General features: G+C 40.4%; 2 protein-coding genes across 4 annotated transcripts in view; both read left to right on the forward strand.

The window, feature by feature from the left end:
* LOC139943029 (uncharacterized) overlaps positions 1–22,504 on the forward strand; it is a 94,358-nt gene that overhangs the window by 26,474 nt on the left and 45,380 nt on the right. The window lies entirely within an intron of this gene.
* Positions 10,164–22,504, forward strand: part of LOC139943027 (uncharacterized) — a 38,438-nt gene continuing 26,097 nt past the window's right edge. Inside the window, exons 1-9 of one of the 3 annotated variants that reach the window (XM_071939842.1) lie at positions 10,164–10,226; positions 11,566–11,797; positions 13,809–13,924; positions 16,033–16,137; positions 17,270–17,614; positions 18,206–18,325; positions 18,889–19,233; positions 20,376–20,495; positions 22,162–22,278. In XM_071939842.1, the coding sequence (XP_071795943.1) occupies positions 17,584–17,614; positions 18,206–18,325; positions 18,889–19,233; positions 20,376–20,495; positions 22,162–22,278 (733 nt within the window). In that variant the 5' untranslated portion in view covers positions 10,164–10,226; positions 11,566–11,797; positions 13,809–13,924; positions 16,033–16,137; positions 17,270–17,583. Of the gene's footprint in view, positions 10,227–11,565; positions 11,798–13,278; positions 13,336–13,808; positions 13,925–16,032; positions 16,138–16,806; positions 16,970–17,269; positions 17,615–18,205; positions 18,326–18,888; positions 19,234–20,375; positions 20,496–22,161; positions 22,279–22,504 lie in introns of those variants that run through there. The other 2 variants (XM_071939841.1, XM_071939843.1) reach the window with 2 other exon arrangements.

A 22,504-nucleotide genomic window follows, 5' to 3' on the forward strand; every position in this document is an offset into this window, starting at 1 on the left:
TTACTTTATAAATCCTCCAACAAAACTCACTCTTTTGTATCTTAAGTTACTTAAACTGTTCATGGTTTGCGATTTTTGTCTTGTTGAGGGCTGATGTGGTTAAACATAAATCAGATTTTAAACTATCAGCAGTGACACACCCCGATTTTTTTTTTTTTTTTTTTTTTTTTTTTTGAGGGGGGTGGGCCATATTTTCCTCAAAAATTTCTTTCGAAGATTGTAAAAAAATAAAAATCTAAACAGATCAAACAAACAAATTGAGTACCTTGGAGGGGCTGGGATCAATCCCCTAGACCCATCTCCCCCCCCCCCCACCCACCCCCCCCCCCTTCCTTTTCGGGTGCACCACTGTGATTATTAGTGATCCCAGTTAGAGATTACATCAAAGTTTAGATGGAGAAGCTGTCTGCCTTTTTCTCAGTCTTGCTTTAATCCCCTGTGATGAATCTTGAACAACAAATTTTAAAGTACATAACAACTCTATGAGACATCAACCACAATTTGTTCACCATGCTGCAACTCTTACTTCAGGGCCCCTTTTAATAGAGCTGCTCAGCAGCAGATTTTGTGCTAACTGTGCGATTTCCTTTTCATAGCGCGCTAACCGTACCGCACACGTAAAGGCATGCTAGCCTTCCGATGAACTCAGTGTTGCAAAATGGTAATATTTTGTTTTACAATCTTGGGGAAAATAATTGTTTTGGAAGTATGACCCCCACCAACAACCCAAAATTGGATCACAGGTCACGATAACATATTAAAGATCACAGTGACTTGTACAACAATAGTCATAAAGTTGTATATTTTGAAGAGTCCAATTGTGTCTTGGTGGATTCTGATAGAAGAAGACGTGCTCTATCAAGTGATTTTTATTTCGTTTATTTTTGAAATTTGAGCTCAATCGGCATCGAACTTGCGAGATAATAATGAAAGAAAAAACCCACCCTTGTCACACGAAGTTGTGTGCGTTCAGATGGTTGATTTCGAGACCTCAAGTTCTAAATCTGAGGTCTCGAAATCAAATTCGTGGAAAATTACGTCTTTCTCGAAAACTATGGCACTTCAGAGAGAGCCGTTTCTCACAATGTTTTATACCATCAACCTCTCCCCATTACTCGTAACCAATAAAGGTGTTATGCTTATAATTATTTTGAGTAATTACCAATAGTGTCCACTGCCTTTAAGTATAAAACTAGTTTGTTGTAAGTGTTGTCTATCTAAAATAATGTGTACATCAATTTTTACTGACAATATATTTTCTCGTAGATGACGTATGTGGTGAAACAAAAATCAGCATCGTCGAACCATATCCCTTCACGGTTCACGTTTACGATCTGAGTATGATTAAATGTATCTGGTTCTTCACAAGTCCCAACTACACGTTCATATACTTGGATATTGCGCATGTCACCATTGGGCCAAAACAATTGTTAGCTTTTGGACTTCTGTTGGGTATCTCTAGCAACGAGATTGTACCAGAGGACGGGATTTCGTTCAACAACAAGTCACCACGCAATGGAACTTCCTTCTATTTCAGCGGGAACAGCATCTGGTTGTCGTTCTCCCATGCTACTTATATCAGTGGGGCGCCATCTTTGAGTTTTTTTCTGCGGTTTGAGGATTATGAAGGTTAGGATATGGTGGACATTGTAATACTCTTTGTAAACTTTTACTGAAGAAGTAAACAACATAACACCTCCCAAATATTACAGTAAAATAGTTATTGAGTCGGTGCTGTGCAGAATACTATTGCTTTTTACAAGTAATTAAACTCACTGGAACAAGTAATGAATGCATTTTGAAACTGCTGACAGGACGCTTTTTCCCCTTTTTCACGGATAATTTTTTTTTTAACAGTCTACTCATCAAAAAAGGTCTGACAGTGCGGTGTTATTGACGATTTCAGCTTTATTTTGGCAGGTTAATCCATTAGAAGAAAGTTTGTTAAACCTCCCTCCCCACCACCACAACAAAACACGCATTTCTGTTTTTGCCGCGGGGCCTACAAAACTGTCGCTTCCGAAAATGGCGACGAAGTTTTTGTTCTTGTTTTTTTTTTTTCACTTTTGTTTATGATTATGTTTCCTATACTAGGTCTGTGCAGGCCTGATCAGAAGTTGTGCGAGCTGGATAAAAAATGTCTGTCGTCGAGCACTTTTTGTGATGGTAACGTGGATTGCAAAAATTACATCGATGAAATCGACTGCAGTGAGTGTTGCTTTTGTTTATCCTTTAACCCCAATATTGTCGTTGTGCATCTCAAGTCATACAATAATGACAACTCTTGCGGATATACCAAATATTTGAACAAACCCTAAAAATGCGCTTTGAGTGCCCGGGTGGATATTGTTAAGGGTTACGACTAGTCTCATTTCGAGTTATGACGAGTTACTCGTATTAACGACTAGCATCAAAATTGTTGTATCTCATAGGACTAGTCTAGTCATAATATAGGGACTAGTCATTACCTCTTTGCTGAATCGACCCATGGTCACTAAGCTAATTGTATTATTGTAACCTAACACAACTTCCTGTGGAGTACGAATGCGTTCGGTATACGTTAACACTCATACGCTTGCTACGTTGTGATTATGCTATGTGCTATGGACGTCCTTTCCAATGTATGTGTATCCGTAGGCTTGCGAAACCGGCAAAACCTCATTGGCGGGACATTCACAGCTTTTACGGGGTCATGCCTAAAGGATCTCTTGCCACCTCTGCCATTTCGAGTGATGGATCCGACACGGCGCCCCCAGCTGGACAGCCTGTTTGAGAAAAGCCTCGGTTAAGTTACCGGACACAAATTAATCCAATTGGAACAGCTGTTTACTTACCGGCCAAATAAGTTAACTTACCGGGCCACAAAACCAATGCGAACGCGGTTTTAGTATGTCACTTTCGTGCATGTATTAGTCAATTGAAATTGTGTGTATTTTTTTCTAGGTATTTGCGGAACAACAGGAAATCATTTGCAGGTCGGAGATAGTATCACTATTCTGGCAGAATCCCCTTCCTCGCCGGACTCAAATATTGTCCCTTACTTTGCAGTTTATTCTGGAACATCAAACTCGATTCCAAATAACAACAACGTGTCCCTAGTCGGTTATCCGAATACCAACAAATTTGACATGAATTGTATATGGGTGTTCACAGAGCCCCCAGGTAGTCGAATCCGGATTCAAATTATAGATTTTTCCGAGAAATCGATGAAGTTACGGATCGGAAGTGGTATCGACCCTTCGTATGGACAGCCAATTGCACTTTTACAAGACGCGGGTTTATTGCCGATGGAAGTGTTTGCTGATGCTCCGTCTGTTTGGATAACTGCGACTAAATCTAAGGTCCAATCGACAATTTACAAACTAAGACTTATTGTAACTGTTTATGACACTACTGGTGAGTATTATACATTTCTGTTCCGCTAAAAGTGTCTATTTGCATTGTTTCTCTGCTGTATAACCATACACTTGAACAAAGAATGCGCCACCAAGCATGTGGAACTTCATATGCAAGGTTTGGGGAACCCTCCGATTTAACTAAATAAAGGACGGCAAAACGTCTAGTAGGAACTAAACTTCAGGATTAGTTAGGCCTACTAACATAACAATTAAAAGCAAGACTTTCAATTATTGGGTAAAATACAAAAAAGTCAATTTGTACACATGATTTAGCCTAAATTGCAATTTTGATAATTTGTGCAGCCTCAAACACTCGTTCGTTTTGCATCAGTTCAATACGCCCTGATTTGGTCAAGCCGTAAGAAAATTCGCTTTGCCCGAAGCAGACGCAGGAAGTATATGAACTAGTCCAGAAAATCTGTTATTGACCTAGACAAAACTGCAACAGAAATGATTATGTTTACAACAGTATTCAAAAGCTCCAAAACAACATAATCTAACAAGTAAAACAGGTAAGCATAATTTGCATAAATTTAAAATTGCCCCGTCGCCTTTTTTTTTCACCTATGTTTGTATGCATAATCCCTCTGTATGCATATCTCTTGAAATCCTCAAAAAAAAAAAATTCCCTAATTAAATGTTTGCATTTCAATACACAAGTTGCCGTTATTAAACAAATTTAATTAAAATTTACTGGAACCCCCATGACTGGGCTAAAGACAATAGTTTTTAGAAAGTGTGAATTCTCCTTAACATTTTCTGACCCAGTGGCGCCTGGTGCAAGGCATCAAACATAATCAAAGAAGCATTCAACATTGCATTTCTTGTTAGTGCATAATACACGTAACTTTAATTAGGGACTTTTGGGACGCTTGGTGGCAGCAGACTTACCAGGTAAAATCCATTGTTCTCGGTTATGTGCGCTTGCTCAAAACTACGTCAACAATGAACATTTACCTGGTAAGTCTGCTGCTACCTAGCGCCTCAAAGTCTCCCATTAGACAATTAATGTAATTAACTACAATACTTTTTAGAATGTGATGACGAGGAGTTTACGTGCTCTTCTGGTTTACATTGCGTTAACACATCGTCTGTTTGTGATGGGAGGAAACACTGTGCTGCTCATGAAGACGAGTTAGGATGTGGTAAGGTGCAGCTACATGTGTTTCATTAAATAAAACAAAAGTGCGTGTGACGTCATACATTTGAAAAGCGCACCCAGTGAGATCAGAAAGCGATCTTACTTGGGTCAACAAGCGCCTTACAAGGGTCAACGGAGGCACACGATTTAACAATTACATGTTCGTTGTGTGTGAAAACGTAGCGTTTTGCGATATGCAATGATACAAAAGTATCCATGCTTTTAATATTTCTATTTTGGTATAATACTGGTGGAGATCTATTATTTTTATAGTAAAGCAAACGCGTTGCGTTGGATCGGACGAGTTGGTCTATAAAAAGCGTTTATAACCGTTTGTTATAAAATACATATGGTTGGAAAGATGTTTTAAAAGTAGAATACTATGATCCACACAAATTTGCCTCGAAATTGCGTGGTTTTCCTTTTACTTTGCGAACTAACACGGTCGGCCATTTATGGGAGTCAAAAATTTGACTCCCATAAGTGGCCGACCGTGTTAGTCGACGAGGTAAAAGAAAAACCATGCAATTTCGAGGCAAGTTTGTGTGGATAAATGTATTCTACTTTTACAACATCTTTCTACCCATATGCATTTTATAACAAACGGTTACAAACGCTTTTCATAGACCAACTCGACCGATCCAAGGCAACGTGTTCCTTTAAAAACTACCATACGAGAAAGCTTCATTAAAGAAATATATCAAAATAGTAGGTCCGTTTTGTATTTACCAACTCACACTTGTTGTCTAAATTTGGTTCTTTATCCGAACGGTTGACCCCAGTCCTCCAGTAGAGCTACTGCTGATTGCACCAAGCAGATTCACTGTTCACGTAGGGCCAATGTAAACACACTCAGTCTATCGAAGGATGTAAAATAGTTTCTGAACTGCCGGCAGCCAAACTTGTAAATTCTTTATAAAAATGCTTCGGCAGAAGTTAGTGCTATTTGGACACCCTGTGGTTGAAATTTGCATTCTTGTTTTGGAATCTAAAAGTCAATACCCATTACTTTAACTTCCATATTAATTCGGGACGTTTTTGCTTCATAGTTTGATACAAAATATTTGAAGGCTGTGATTTTTAAACTTAAAACTAGTTGGCGATATGGCTTTAGCTTTCAATCAAAAATCCGTACCATTGTCGGAGGCATTACTAATAATAATTTGCAAACAAAAAGCAAAAAAGATGAGCAACAATTTCAAATGAGGCTAATGATTGTTTACTTTACGAGAATAAATAAATCCACACGTTGAACTTATCATAGGTTTTCTCGGTCAAATTCGGCACATGAGCAGTCAATTTCATGTTCATGTGCTCGAATTAAAGCTGTTTTGCATCTCCAGTTGTTACTGCGTATCAAATTCAGAATTAGGCCATTCAATTTCGTTTTGAGTCGAGTCAAGTTCCTTTAGCACTCTGTTCAATTTAGCGTACCGTCATTCTTTTTCGTGACACACACGCCTCAAGAAGCGTCTGCGAATTTGAATGCTGCTTTGATGAATTGTTAAATTGAATGAGTATTTTGTTAAATCGAATGACGCAACATGAAATTGGACTAACCATGAAACGAAATCGAATGACCCTTTTGAGTAGCATTCGATTTCGCGCGAAATAGAATAGCTTGGTGGTTAAATTGGCTGCTCATTTTCCGAAATTGACCGAGAAAACCTAAAATACAACCTTGAAATGTTTTTATATTTTAGCAGAGTGTGATAATCATCATTACGCATGCGCATCAGGAGAATGTATTCCAAGGTTTCGGCGATGTAATGGGGTGTTCAACTGTGGCGACCTGACCGATGAGCTGTATTGCGGTAATAATTTTCCTAAAAGAAACAGTGGATTTTAATTTATTTGACGGGCAAACTAAAAAGACAGAAAACATAATGTTCAACCGACAACCACATGTTATCTCTATGATGTCAATCCCTTTTCTAACAGTTTGTTATTGATCATCGACTTGTATTACGTTAAGAATCAACCCAAAATAACCAGTGGATTTAAATTAACAATAATAAACAATAAAACAAAACATTTGTTTTCATCTGACAACTAATACCTGTTATCTCCCTGTAAATCCCATGCACCAATCCCGGCAAGCTGCCGATATAGTTATATGCATATTAACTGCTTTTCCACTAAGTTTAACGACCCAAATTCAAGTAAACACACAAACTTGTGGGAAGGTTGTATTGCAATTTGTTTTTCTGAGTTCCTGTGTCGAAAATCATAAATGATGTTTATAAAGGATTAAAACAAAAGTTTTTATTTTTTTTATTTTTTTTATATAATTTTTGTATTATTATTAAATTACCAAACAAAGTGTAAGGCTAAGTTTGGATTTCCTGGGATATTTTGCGAATTGGAAAATCACACCAGAAAGTGTCTTGAACAGTTTAAAAAAATTGCATGAATATGCAATTCAACATTTAGACCAAACTGATAACATAACAATTTTGGCTACTGTATTTCACATTTTTATCCAGGTTTATGTGAAAATGACGCAATAGTAACAACCATCGATGCCCCGTACTCTCACATCCAGCAAGTCGATAGAAAGCTGGCATGCATTTGGCTAATAACTTCTGACCCCGGGTTTAGGGTTCAACTGGAGTTCATCGAAATCCCCTATTGTCGGATCGCCATCGGTGAGGGCGTGTTATCAACAAAATACGTATCCAGGTTGATTTATAAACCCAAAACCAGGTATCGTGTTTGGTCTTTCCCGCCATTTCTCTCGCTGGGTGGACCGTCTGTTTGGATAAGGAAGGGTTCGTGCAATCTGTACCTACAATCTACTTCGGCTAAAAAGTACAATACCACCACCATCAACATCAGACAGTACAGCATAAAGGGTACGGTATGATATATTTGTTTCCATGGTAAAACGAAATTGAGTAAAAATACAGAAAATAACAAGTTGTGCACTATCTACATTCTGCAAGAGCAGAACCGGGGTTAGAGAAACCTAGGGTCAGAAAAGGTCGTATGACTATAAATGCTGGCAGGGCAATCTGTTGTTTTGCTGAGATGAAGGCGCAATGTCACTGCATGTCTGATTACTAAAAAACGTATCAAAAACATTTCACAGTTTTTTTATTTATATTATTGTTAAGCAGTATGAAAGAGCACAAATGAGACCAATAAAGAACTGACTCCGCGGTAGTGCAGTTAGTAACGATCAATGAGCTAACTAAAGGCCCTCTCGCACCATGGCGTGTCGCCTGAACGTAAGCCAACGTATGCGAAATATCGAAAAATACGTTGGTGTACGCTGATATAAGTTTGGGGTAAGTTGGGGATACGTCGTTTACGTTAAGAGCACGCTGTGATACGCTGTCATAACTTTGTAATTAGTTAGTGAAACGCCATCAATGCGAATAGTCATACCCTATGTATACGTTCAATAGGCTATGGATACGCTATGGATTCGTCCTTTCCAATACCGATGTCGACTTTTTCGAAGCAATTCATTGGGAAGTTGGACGTTCTTTGACTTTGATGAACATTTTCGAACTATTTTGTGCATACGTTTGCATAAGTTTAGGAGATACGCCATGGTGTGACATGGCCTTAAACTAGTTGTCACAGCCGATGTTCTTCCTGCCGCCCAGCTAGTAGTTAAAAAGCAGGACAATTATTTTCAGAATTGAGAAGTCTCCCGACAAATCCCGACAAATCCGGAAAAAAATATACTCTGCGCTAGACAATTGCAAGACAGTTCTCTAAAGAACAAACTGTACCTGGCAAGTGGGTGGTGTTACCCAAACCAATGAAACCCCCACTAAGCAATGTCCCAAATCATATGAACCAATGACCTGTAGTTCTTAGCAGACTAAGTAGTTTTATGTTCATGTTTATGTTTCAGAATGTGGCGACGGTGAGTTTTCGTGCACCTCGGGCCCAAGATGCGTTCCTGAATCGGCAGTGTGTGATGGATGGGGAGACTGCCCTGAGAAAGAGGATGAGTTTGACTGTGGTGAGGATATTATTAACACATTCAAACTGATAGTTTTGTGGGCAACGCTTACAAATACACTGAGAATGTTGCGAAGTTTGAGCCATTGTCAAATATCTCTTTTCTTTAGAGAGCAGCATAAATTGACCGATCTTCGTAAAGAGGTGAAGAATGACTCGTGAACGAACCGAATTTGCTACCAACGCTTTTATATGAAGACACGGCGAGTGTTGCGAAGTTTATGCGATTGTCAATAAATATTTCCGTTCGAAGCACATTCGCTAGCATATTCTCCCCAATGTGAGAGTAGCATTATGATATTTGGTCCTTCCACGTCGGGAGCATGTAACACCACGATCGCATCCCAAACTGCATCATGGCCATGCATAGACCATAGTCTATTAGTGCCAGGGGTACGTCAGTTACCTTCGGATCTATAATGCTTTATTTACTTGACATTGTCCAATCATTGTTTGGGGTGGTTGTCTTTTGTTCTTCGGGACGGACTTTGGGCGTCGAAGAAATTGCCTGGTGCGTGTATCATGTGGGTTCATGGAGGTAGCCTACCTCCATGGCAACGCATGGTCGGTTGCTTATTACACATGAATATGTAGCCGATCCTTATGCTGCGTCACAGTAAAACGTTGATATAAACAAAGCATCATTTATATATACTTCAAACAGTGGGCGACATTGTCACGCTAGATTTGATAGTTGCAACGGCTGGAAAAGCGTTTTAAACTCATTTTTCGCTAAATGCGTGATTTTTGAGGATTTTTTCAGCAACCATCTGAAAAATATACACCACCAAATTACGTAAACGGCGAGCCGGTGTGCCCCTTTAACCGTATGATCGTTGGTTACGACATTATTTCTCGACTGTCCACTGCTCTTTTCTCATTGTTCTTGTGTTGTTCTTCTTATTGTTTTTTGTATTTTTTTTGTATTGTTCTTATTATTGTTGTTGTTATTGTTGTAGTTTTTGTTGTTCTTACTTTCCTCTCTTCTACAATACTTCACGGCATGCTCATGTGCGATGTTTTAGATTTACTTAATTTACTTCACTTTACTTTACTTTGCTTATTTTGTTCACATAATCATTACAGTACATATACATATATTGAATAACAGAAGAGATGGTTGAAAAAGTATACAAGGGATTAAAAGTGTAGCGACGAGTTCTTAAACAGCCGTTCAAAACCGGTAGGGTCGTGGCCGTTTGATATTACACAGCCAGTGTAGAAGTCGAAAGAAAATATTATATATGTTGACTCGTCTTCTACCAGAGTGTGAATGACTGCAAATAAAAGTGCGCCGCCAACGGTGTGTTAGCTGATTTGAACTTAATTTTGAATTGAGCGTGATTGTTTGTACAGATATATCGATAGTACTGCTAGTGCTACATGGACGATTGCAGGCTTGTTTTATAGGGGGGGGGGGGGTATTGCTCGTACCGATTACGTATGTGACAATAATTAATTACACATACTTGGGTATAAGTATTTTTCAATAACCTGCAGGCCTACCTGTCGTTATAACGGCCATCATGAAATAATTGTTTAAATTATTATTGAATTTAGCTTTAAAAAGTGCGCATTTTCTCTTTTTCTTCGTACAGGTGGATGCCAAGGAAACAGGTTTTCATGTCGGTCCGGAAACGGCTGCATCCCAAAGTCTAAATTATGTGACGCCAACAACGACTGCACCGATCTTTCTGATGAATTTGATTGTGGTAATTGACAAAATAACATTGAATTATTCTTTCCATTGATAATTACCGACAAAATATTACACGACAGACAAAGTTCAAGCATATACAAGTATAGTATTGGCCCAAGACTATGGTGCTTGATATTGAATAGTGTACTACGCGCAGTTGTAAAACGCCAAAGCGCGCCCGCCACGGTATGATTTAGTTAACTGGCGAGCTTGAAATCTAGACTACACTGGCAAGCTACCATAGTCTTGGATATTTTGCAGCGCTGCGTGCACTGTGGGCGTTGCCGTATTATATAAATAAGGTCGTTATCATTGTTGTGTAATGCATATTCAACTTGTGACAGCGCCCAGCAGCATGACGTCGGACGTACGAACGCGTGAGAGTTTGCCTGGTTTGCAATGACATTTCAGGCGCCAGGCAAAGCCAACCAGCAAATACATGTAAAAAAAACAAAAAAAAAACAGGTAAAACGTACAAAGTCTGGTTATACTTCACACCGGTTTTTTTTAATGATAAAACAAAACATGTGATAATAATATAATATTCAACAACATTAGCTGTAATGGACAGTGATCCGATACTATCCCTTTTTGTTTTCAGAGGACGGGATAAGCTCAGCGCACTGAACTATTAAAGAACCTATTCCAAACCGTTTTAGAAATGCTGCTGAATCGTTTCTCACTACAATTCTTTGTCAACCACCGCGCGCCTAACATCACTACAGACCTCCTAAAAAACCCCATAAATACACAATTTTTTATTTTATTTTATAGATATAGAAGTGTCGACGCGTAGCCGAGCGGTTAAGAGCACCGGATTCAAACTGTGGTGTTTCTGATCAGCAGAGTGTGGGCTCTAATTCTTAGCCGTGTAGTTGTGTCTTTAAGCAAGACCCTTAACCATTGCTTCGTCCTTCGGATGGGACGTTAAGCCGTTGGCCCCATGTGTTGTGTAAACGCATGTAAAAGAACCCAGCGCACTTATCGAAAAGAGAAGGGTCTCGCCCCGGTGTTCCTGGCTGGATTGGCAGCATATTGCGCCACAGCACCTTGTAAACCATTACATGGTGCTGATGATTACGTCTTTCATCTCAAGCTTCGCCCCACTCGCTGCAGTAATAAAACCTGGCGCTTTGTTTTCTTTTGGCAAAAGGCGTGTTATAAATAGGGTCATTATTATTATTATTTCTCTGAAATGCAGTTTGTATTAAAACCATCGTGTATGTAAATGATACGCTGACCCTCTCCCTAGGGGCAATTACTGATGCAAAGCCCAAACAATAAAAGGACATGACAATTTTTTTATTTTTTTTTGTGATTTTGTGTCTGGTCCTTTTTTTCTCACATAGGTCTGTGCCGAAATGGTCACATCCAACTAAACAGCGACGACAGCAAGTTGATTTCTACTCCTCGTTGGCCTCTCAACTATCCTAAACAAGTACAATGCCAGTGGATCCTGGTAGCAGAAGTGGGATACCGTGTTGTTGTGACTTTCTTGGAGTTTCATTTAGAAGTAGGGTATGATTTCCTCCACATCGGCAACGGGAAATCTTTCCAAGAGGCCTACCTTAAAATATCCGGGTAAGTTTCAGCGGTTAATGGATATTTTTAATTTCCAAGAAGAACAAAGTGTGTTCGAGCCTGCTGTTGTCAAATGATTCTTACTTGTCGCGTGTCGTGGCCGAGTGATTCAGAGTGCCGGTGTTGAAGGAAATTTTGACCCACTGGAGATTCGGTCCCCCATATGGCAAACTGTGTGCAACTTATTCTGATAGCGCCCTCTTTTGAAGCCGCCTCCGTCGATTTTGGGAAGTAGTCTCCGTCTTGAAGAGATTAAGAACGATACTTGGGTGAAACAACGTCCGGTCTGTACCCACGACCGAGTGCACACGTTGTCTCTAATGTTAAGCTTGCGCGCTGTCACCGTTAGACTTTATTCAAGGCCCGTTCTCGTGCGAGGTGTCACTATCATATCCGACGGCAAAATGTTTAGCTATCATCGTCCCTTAATGGCATGGAACGGGTTGGGGAGGTCAGCCGCGCAAAAAGTTGGCTGGTGTTTAGGCGATGAGACTTGATTGAAAAGTACCATAACGGGAACGGGACTTGATTCAAATCTATCGTCAGCGGTTTTACGAAGTAGCACGTACGCGCTGCTACACCAGCGAAAAAACTCCAATCAGAGAAAACGGCCTCTGAACACTTTGTAGAAACCCGCTTTCCTTCAAAACTTCAAAGAATTTTCAGTTAAATTCCTCAATGTAGATACTTGATTACTTGAACTTAACAATTTATCTAATTTCGACTCATTTGCATAGTTATTATGAAAAGGGACACGATAGAAGTTCCGTGCTACCTCTTGAAACCAATTAGTGCGAAACAATGTCTTTTTGCGTCTTTACGAAGTAGCGCTTGCCTCTTACATACAGCATGGCATTTTGTGTTACTTTGTGAAGCTAGGTCAGCGCGCGCGCGCTCACACAAGTTGCGTGCTTTCTGGACGCCGCCGTTGTTTTCACGTCAAGTGCTGCCCGCACCCTGCCGAATTGATGCGTCCCGGGGTCAATTTCGGGGTACCCGTGGTTTGGGGGTTTGAGTTGTTTGTGACGTCACGGTCAAAGCGCGAGCGTGTAGTAACGTTGGGGTTTGGGTTACCCTCGGGTTGTCAGGGGTCTCCGTTGTTTCACATACCCGTCAGGCGCCCTTTGTGATGTCACAGTCATAATAGCGCGAGCGTCCAGTAACTTCGCGCATACAGGGGAAGCACAGAACGATGCACGGGATCATTACGAGGATTAAACCTCGCCAAAATGTACCAGGAAGAAAGACGCTGACTTCGTCTTGACACTCATCTACTTTTGAACAAGATCCGTTCAGAATTGAAAGATTTATGAGCAAAAAATCACATAGATGTGTGGGGTTTTGCGCGCCGTTTTCACTGTTGCTATGGACAGCGCGCGCGTACAGTGCAATCAAATAACTGTTGCTATGGGCCGCGCGCGCGTACAGTACAGTGGCTGCGCCCATAGCCTCATTTTGGGTAAGATTTTTGACGTAATGCATAAATATTAAGAGAGGCGACTGGGACGGGATCATGAAGAACGGATGCAGGCTTTAGAGTACGTTGGACGGGAGAGGGAATGGTCAGGGGGACGGGGGAACGGCATCTTTTATTTAACTATTGCTATGGGACGGGATCATGGAGAACGGAGTCAGACATTAGAGCACGTGGGGCGGGGAGATGAAGGGGCATGCAGGGGGGACCGCACCTTTTATTTAACTGTTGCTGAGTACGGGATCATGGAGAACGGGGTCAGACAGAAGAGCACGTGGGGCGGGTTTAGGGAAGGGACAGGGGGGACGGCACCTTTTATTTAACTGTTGCTGAGGGATGGGATCCTGGAGAACGGAGTCAGACATTAGAGCACGTGGGGCGGGGAGAGGAAGGGGCGGGGGACGGGGGAATGGCACCTATCACTCAGCTCCATTTTTTTCAGGACACTTGCACCCGCAAATTATGACAAACTGAATAAAACACGCCTAAAATTAAAAGTTTACACATGGGGACAAACTGAGTTTCTTTTCTTTTCAGACTCAAGTTTCCGCAAAAAACTGCCTCGAACCAAAACGAACTGTTCTTGCTTTTCACATCCGACTATCATGTAGAAGAAAGGGGTTTCAAGCTCGAGATCTCACAAAGTCAAGAAGGTATTGTATGCTTAATTTGAACAATATTTTGTCATTAAAGGAATAGTTTGCCATGGATCGGGCGAGTTGGTCTCTGAAAAGCGTTTAAAACAGTTTGTGATCAAATGCATATAAGATAGATAATTTAAAGGTTCAATAATAAGGATCCACACACACTTGACTCGAAAATGCACGGTTTTCCTTTTCCTTCACGAAACACGGTGTTATTGAGTCGAAATTTTGACAAAAATAATGGCCGAATGTTTTTGTTCGCGACATAAAAGGGAAAATCATGTTATGTAGAGGCATTTTTTATGGATATCCCTTTGTATAAACAAGGGAATACATGTGTAGCGACTAGTTCTATCACGGCCGTTTAAAACAGGCAATGTTCTAGAGCCGTGTGATAAAGGCCCGAGCCGAAGGCGAGGGCTTTTATCACACGGCAATTCGATCCTGGAAGGTTTGAAACGGCCGTGAAATAATTAGTAGCTACCCTTTTATTTCCATTCATAAAAATACCTTTTGGTTAAAAGGCGTAATAAAGTAATTAAGGAACTCTGTAAAACGTATCCGTTTCCGAGTGTTTGAGCTCTGTATGTTTCCACCTCCATGGTATGTACAGTACTTGTTACTTGTACATGTACGACGTCCGTACGCGTGTGTTGCATACATATTTCCGACAGTTTCCGGTTCCATTCGTGCACATGCGTGTTTAGTCTTGGTGCAACACGCTTGTCCCTTGACACACAGCGCGGCCAACTCACCGACAGCGCCTGCATCAAGACTAGCGCGGAGTATCCGCTTTCAACCGATAATAAACACGGGTCATTACCAAAGGTTTAAACACCCCACGTGGCGCGCTGTCCAACAATATGAATAGCGAAACTGTCTGAGGTATTTATGAATGCATTATACTTTATATATCTATCTACCGGTTTCATAACAAACGGTTTTAAACGCTTTTCATTGACTGTGTGTTTACATATGTATATGTTTTTATTACCAACTATTTAAAGGAACACGTTGCCTTGGATCGGTCGAGTTGGTCCTTGAAAAGCGTTCTGTAACCGATTGTTATAAAATTGTTATGGTTAGAAAGATGTTGTAAAAGTAGAATACAATATCTACACAAATATGCCTAGAAATTGCGTGGTTTTCCTTTTACCTCGTCGACTAACACAGTCGGCCATTTATGGGAGTCAAATTTGTGACTCCCATAAATGGCCGACCGTGTTAGTTCGCGACGTAAAATGAAAGCCGTGCATTTTTAGTGATACTTTTGTGGATTATTATATTCTACTTTTAAAACATCTTTCTAACCATATGTATTTCATAACAAACGGTTTCAAACACTTTGTGATGACCAACTCGTCCGATCCAAGGCAACGTGTTCCTTTAATGTTTCATTCTTTGTATGTAACATTATTGATATTTTTACTGGCTGTTTTTGTAAACTTTACATTTCGGCTAAGAAGATGTTTTTCATTATTTTAATAAACCATGAATAATAAATAATGTGTTTACTACTGCTATATAACATTCAGTTCGCTGCAGATTGAAAGTTTGCCTTTTGTTTGTTTGTTTGTTTGTTTGTTTGTTTGTTTGTTTGTTTGTTTGTTTGTTTGTTTGTTTGTTTGTTTGTTTGTTTGTTTGCTTGTTTGCTTGCTTGCTTGCTTGCTTGCTTGCTTGCTTGTTTGTTTGTTTGTTTGTTTGCTTTTTTGCTTGCTTGCTTGCTTGCTTGCTGGCTTGCTTGCTTGTTTGTTTGTTTGCTTGTTTGCTTGCTTGCTTGCTTGCTTGCTTGTTTGTTTGTTTGTTTGTGAACTCGGCCATCTCACACAAGGGGATGTACAATCCTAGCTGGCAACCGACGATCTCTCCATACCAATAATGGTTTCATGTCTATGATTATAAATTGCACACAATCTAGAAATTGTGATTCAGTTTACTAGACGATAGTACGTATTATTCTAATCATTGTGAAATCAGCGGTTAGCTAATTGATATAGGATTCGAACCCACAACCTTGTGACTTTGAAAGTCATGCAATCTAGCCACTGGACCACTAATAAAATATATTGACATATAACATAATGTGCAATACAATATTTCATTATTACCCGTTTCAGTGAGTTGTGGGATAAACGGAGTACCCTGTGGTCAGTCGTCAGATCAGCTAGTGTGTGTACAGAACAATACTTCAGAAAGAGGTCGCCCTTTCTGCTTTCCTCCAGGTTAGTGTGGGGGTGTCGTGGCTGAGCGGAAATAAATCACCGAACTCGGGCTATGATGTTTCCGTCTGGGTTCGAGTCCCAGTGGTGACACTTGTGTCCCTGAGCAGGACACTTAATTACAACTACATGTCTCTACCCATGGGGTAAATGGTAGACTTGACTCAAGTCCCAATCCCGTGCCATCCCCAGGAAACTACTGTTTTGGTGAGATGCTCTGCATTCCCAAACCTGTTCCGCATGCAGGACAGGGACTTGACGATGTCGCAGTCGCCTGATATGTAAATGTATTCACTTATGAATATGTAACATTGTTACGTGATACGTTTTGACCAATCAAACGCACCCAAAATGAAGACTAGTTCATTTGTCATTTGTGGGTTAAGTACTTAGTTGATGATTGAAATACATTTTTTTAATAACCAATTAATTATAAAAAAGAAAGCACTAAATGTTCATTTGAATTTAAGTAATATGTTGTAACATACATTGGGGTCGTTTTTTTTCTTAAAATTTGAATTTTGGGAAGTGCAATAAAACGACTTATGACACAGACACCCCCTTGCCTGCTAATGAGTTTACCCGCCCCACGTGCGTGCCGCGTATAGACGCGTGCCTTACAACGTCTTCTACTGTGATGTCACAGAGTATAATGAATATTTTACGGGCAGGGCAGCGCTTCCACGCTCCCATTGGTTTTGTACATCTCCCCATTTGGGGAGATTTTCCTATAACAACGTGCAGAGTAAGAAACGACATCGTCAAGTCCCATTCTCGGGACCACATTTTGACGGCGAGCGCGCACTGTACTGTGTATGCTACGTGTTGTTACATAGTAAGTTTGGGTATATGCTTAGGGACCTCTCACACGAGAATGGGACTTGAATCAAGTCTAGGTAAATGGGAACCTGTGAAGACAGAGATGGTTATTGTGATTGATTTAGCCTAGTAGTAACGCATAAATTGCTGCGCAGAAACTCCAAAGGGAGCTGAGATGGTTTCAATGAACTATTTTAATGGAGTAACAACAATGGCTTTAGGGAAGTTGGTTCAGAGGTGAATGTTATTTATAACAATACTTTCACTTCTCTTCCTATTTTATATGTATTCTTATTCAATTTTGTTTGTACTGCAGGATTATGTGGACCTAGGGAAATATATTTGGACCATGGGTCTCTTGATTTAAAGTCACCTGGTTTCCCATCCAATTATCCCCCAAACATTGCCTGCTCGTGGCGAGTGTACACCGACCGGGCAGCCTTGAGCGTACTTATCATCGATGTGGTAACATTTCAAACGGAGTTAGAGCATGACGTATTAAGCATCGAGTCGTACGGTCAGGAAAACAAGTCGTTCGCATTACACGGCGCGACAAAGGTGCGATCAATCTTCCTGAAGTCAGAGGATGGGGTACAACTTTCGTTTGTCGGAGACTCAACAGTGGAACAGATGGGTTTCCATATACGGCTAAAAATAAGAGGTAATATTAAAACGAGGCCGTTGCGGCAGGAGATTTATCTAAAACTTACATGGTCTAAAGATGATGATAGCAGAAAACTTCCCTTGGAAAATTTATATCTGAAATGTCATATTTGACGAGAAATAAATAAAATAAATTTCCCGTTGGGAGTTTATCGCTCCGTGAGCGTTTTATTCATTTTTATTTTAAATTGATGTCATACAAAAATTGTCATCAGTTTGTTTTTTCTCTTGACCCAGATGGCCGATCGATCGCAAGTTTATGAATAATGGTCGAATACATAAAGTGCTTACACTGTCAAAAATGTTTTGTTATCAAAATACAATTATGTAGTAATTGTTTATGTTTTTTGACCGAAAAGGTATTTACGAATGGGAATCAAAGTATGTTGACTCGGTTTTTAACCAGTGGGTTAAAGCCGCCAAGGCCTGGTTCGTCTCGGTAACATTATCAAAGAACCAGGCCAAGGCCTCGGTTGGTTCAAACCACTAGTTGAAAACCTCTTCACCACACATTGATTCCCTTATTAACAGTATGAAGTGATCCGTGTCATGGCCCTAATGATGTGTAACATTTCCGAATTTGGTACAGAATACTCATCTTGCAAAAGTGGCACTCTTGACTGTTTGGATGGCTCGTGTGTGCTGGACAGCGCCAGATGTGACGGAATCAAAGATTGTCAGGCGACAGAAGTAGACGAAGACAATTGCAGTGAGATATATTTACGAAACTAGTTTGATGTTCCAACTAAATAGTAAACAAATAATTGCATGTTTAAACACAATGAAGTGTGATTAAGTTGGATACTATAATTCTGCCGGTCGTTTGTACTCCACTTCTCAACTCAGTTAACGTATGTGTAGTGTGACATGAGGCGTAGTACAACCGCGGACGTACGTCAAAATGACATTGCTACAGTTAGTGTGTAAACAGTTTGCCAAATCATTGCTTGCTAAAAACCAACGTAAGCAAGTGTATCTACTGAACATGTGAGTAAGTAACTCGGCGTCACAACTACATGTCTCTACCCATGGGGTAAATGGGAACCTGTGAGGACAGAGATGGTTATTGTGATTGATTTAGCCTAGTAGTAACGCATAAATTGCTGCGCAGAAACTCCAAAGGGAGCTGAGATGGTTTCAATGAACTATTTTAATGGAGTAACAACAATGGCTTTAGGGAAGTTGGTTCAGAGGTGAATGTTATTTATAACAATACTTCCACTTCTCTTCCTATTTTATATGTATTCTTATTCAATTTTGTTTGTACTGCAGAGTTATGTGGACCTAGGGAAACATATTTGGACCATGGGTCTCTTGATTTAAAGTCACCTGGTTTCCCATCCAATTATCCCCCAAACATTGCCTGCTCGTGGCGAGTGTACACCGACCAGGCAGCCAAGAGCGTACTTATCATCGATGTGGTAACATTTCAAACCGAGTTACAGCACGACGTACTACGCATCGAGTCGTACGGTCAGGAAAACAAGTCGTTCGCATTACACGGAGCGACAAAGGTGCGATCAATCTTCCTGAAGTCAGAGGATGGGGTACAACTTTCGTTTGTCGGAGACTCAACAGTGGAACACATGGGTTTCCATATACGGCTAAAAATAAGAGGTAATATTAAAACGAGGCCGTTGCGGCAGGAGATTTACCAAAAACTTACATGTTCTAAAGATGATGATAGTAGAAAACTTCCCTTGGAAAATTTATATCTGAAATGTCATATTTGACGAGAAATAAATAAAATCAATTTCCCGTTAGGAGTTCATCGCTCCGTGAGCGTTTTATTTATTTTTATTTTACAAAGTGAGGACACCTGAAAACAAAGAACCGACTAGTGAGGACATATTGTCCCTTTTGTTAAATGTCTTCGGACGTAAGGCAATACAAACACACACACACAAGGGTCCAAAAGGATTCCACTATGTCTCCTTGTGCATCCTTGTCTTTTGCACTTTCCACTTAGGTAATACAGCAATGCAACCAACTTGCTTGTTGATTCCCTGACCTTTCGCACCACTGATACAAATAGCTGCATTTGAGGATGAAACATTTAGAAACATTATTCAGTTTTAGTAGTAGCTTCTTCTTGAGAAGAACTGAACAGAACTGCTGCATCTTCAACATTGATTCTAGATGGTTATTGTCAGCATTCCATCGCACAAACCTCCAACAAGAGTTAGTGTTTGTGTTATGCGGGTGTTCCGGGCAGCTTGTACATTTTGAACAATTAAGTTTCAAAACATTTGTTTATGACCAGTAAAGAGTGTTGAAAACATTGGCGTGACACGCGAGCTTGCACCTGTGCTTATAAGACAGTTTCTTCATTTCTATTGGTCGAGAGCAACGGCTGAAACAGTTGTGCCACATCACGCGATACGCGCGACGCGCATGGCATTCCCTTATAAGGAGTTGTTTACCCGAGCTGCCCGAGGGCCTTACCATTTCATAGCTGGAGGGGTGTTGTGTTGAAAGAAATCATTGAACAATTATAATGTTTGCATTTATTTTACTTTTTGACCAAAAAGTATTGATGTTTTTTGACCGCAAAGGTATTTACGAATGGGAATCAAAGTATGTTGAATCGGTTTTCAACTAGTGGTTTAAAGCCGTCAAGGCCTGGTTCGTCTCGGTAAAATTGTCAAAGAACCAGGCCTCGTTGGGTTTAAACCAGTAGTTGAAAACCTTTTCACCACACATTGATTCCATCCGTGTTATGGTCATTATGATGTGTAACATTTCCAAATTTGGTACAGACTACTCGTCTTGCGAAAGTGGCACTCTTGACTGTTTGGATGGCTCGTGTGTGGTGGATAGCGCCAGATGTGACGGAATCAAAGATTGTCAGGCGACAGAAGTAGACGAAGACAATTGCAGTGAGATATATTTACGAAACTAGTTTGATGTTCCAACTAAAGAGTAAACAAATAATTGCATGTTTAAACACAATGAAGTGTGATTAAGTTGGATACTATAATTCTGCCGGTCGTGTGTACTCTACTTCTCAACTCAGTCAACGTATGTGTAGTGTGACATGAGGCGTATTAGTGTTCATAGGTTTTGGTGGTACGTCGGCCGGTCAACAACGTCAGAGCCAATGAACAGCTCTGCCTGAGTAGCTCCACCCACAATTTACTAAACGACGACCGTTGTACAAGGTTCCTTTATTACCAGGGTGAATATTCATGTATCGGCCTCTGCGCGATGACGAACCACCCGGTGAAGCTTACCCGCGCTACAAAGGCGAATGAATAGACTTTGTGCTTATGACATGCCAAGTAACACAAACAGTTCCCTCTGTTAAAATGCGAAGGAAATGTGTTCGTTGTGACCTACAGAGCGCCGAAGGCAAAGTATTTGGGAATTATATGACATGTGAAATGTGCACTAGGCAACAATGGTATAGACTTTCGGTAACGCATGTAGATAGCATTAGACTTAGCAGGTAAATCCAGCGTTCTCAGGAATTGCGCATGCTCAGAAAAACCAAATTTCGCCCATATAGAGAACTCCATTTCCCATCTTGCACCTTCGGCGCTTTATAATCTTTGGTTTTGACAGGGTCAATTGATTAAACATCATTTCTCTTTTCTGGACAAACTCCTTGAATGTGTACACATATATTTGGGCTACTATGGTCCAACAACTGCTGCAGTGACTTCGTTGTTTTTCAACAGTTGTTACCAATTTCTCACATTATTAAATGTTCCAACTTACGATACAGTGCAGCTGGGCCCAATTTCATGACAAATTCGCTTAAGCACGAAAATAGAGGGCTTATTTTGCACAAGTTACTGGTCGAAGTTTAATGATATAAAAAAAACATTGCCTGTGACTGGTATTAAGCTGTTGTTTACTAAAAGCGTGCAATGAGTGGAGTCTCGGCCGGTAGTCTGATTTTACTAAGCAAGTTTATTTTTGCTTAAGCAAAACTTTGTGATTGGACCCTGTCTCCACTCACGTTGGCTGTTTGACCACTTCATTTAGATCGGTATGCCATAAGCACACCGTCCATGCATTCGCATCGTAACTTAGGGACCTCTTTGTGTTACTTGGCGTGTCATAAGCACAAAGTCTATTCATTCGCCTTTGAATAGCGCGGGTAAGCTTCACCGGGTTGTTCGTCATCGTGCAGAGGCCGATGCATGAATATTCACCCTGCTGTAATAAGCCACAATAAAGGAACCTTGTGCAACGGTCGTCGTTTATGTAAATGGTGGTTGGAGCTACTCAGGCAGAGCTGTTCATTGGCTCTGACGTTGTTGAACGGCCGACGTACCTCCAAAACCTATGAACACTACTACAACCGCGGACGTACGTCAAATGACATTGCTAAAGTTAGTGTGTAAACAGTTTGCCAAATCATTGCTTGCTAAAAACCAACGTAAGCAAGTGTGTCTACTGAACATGTGAGTAAGTAACTCGGCGTAACATCTGTGAAAGATTGTATATTATGATGTTTTCAACACCGCACGTTTTTTTGTTTTTTTTAATGACATTGCTAATAATGAGCTTACTTATACATTTTTTTTATTACTTTAGAGACGATAAAATGCCCCGGTTTTTACCAGTGCCATAACAGCACGGAGTGCAAACACATATCAGTCATTTGCAACGGACAAATAGACTGCCATCTAGGGGATGATGAAGAGGAATGTGGTAAGTCTAAGGTCAAATATCTTTGCTGAATTTTAACTGCGATTATACCCCGACTTGATACATTTTTTGAGATGGCGGTGATCGGCTAGCCCTATATAGGACTCTTTCTCTGTACACAAAGGTACAGAGTCCTAACTATTGAGGCCCGTTTCTGGGGCGGAACATTTTCAAAGCTTCATAACTCAAATCTTACCTGCAACAAGCCACTAATTTCAACAGATTCACA

Source organism: Asterias amurensis, chromosome 10, assembly GCF_032118995.1.
Source record: "Asterias amurensis chromosome 10, ASM3211899v1".
In the NCBI taxonomy this organism is placed as follows: Eukaryota; Metazoa; Echinodermata; class Asteroidea; order Forcipulatida; family Asteriidae; genus Asterias; species Asterias amurensis.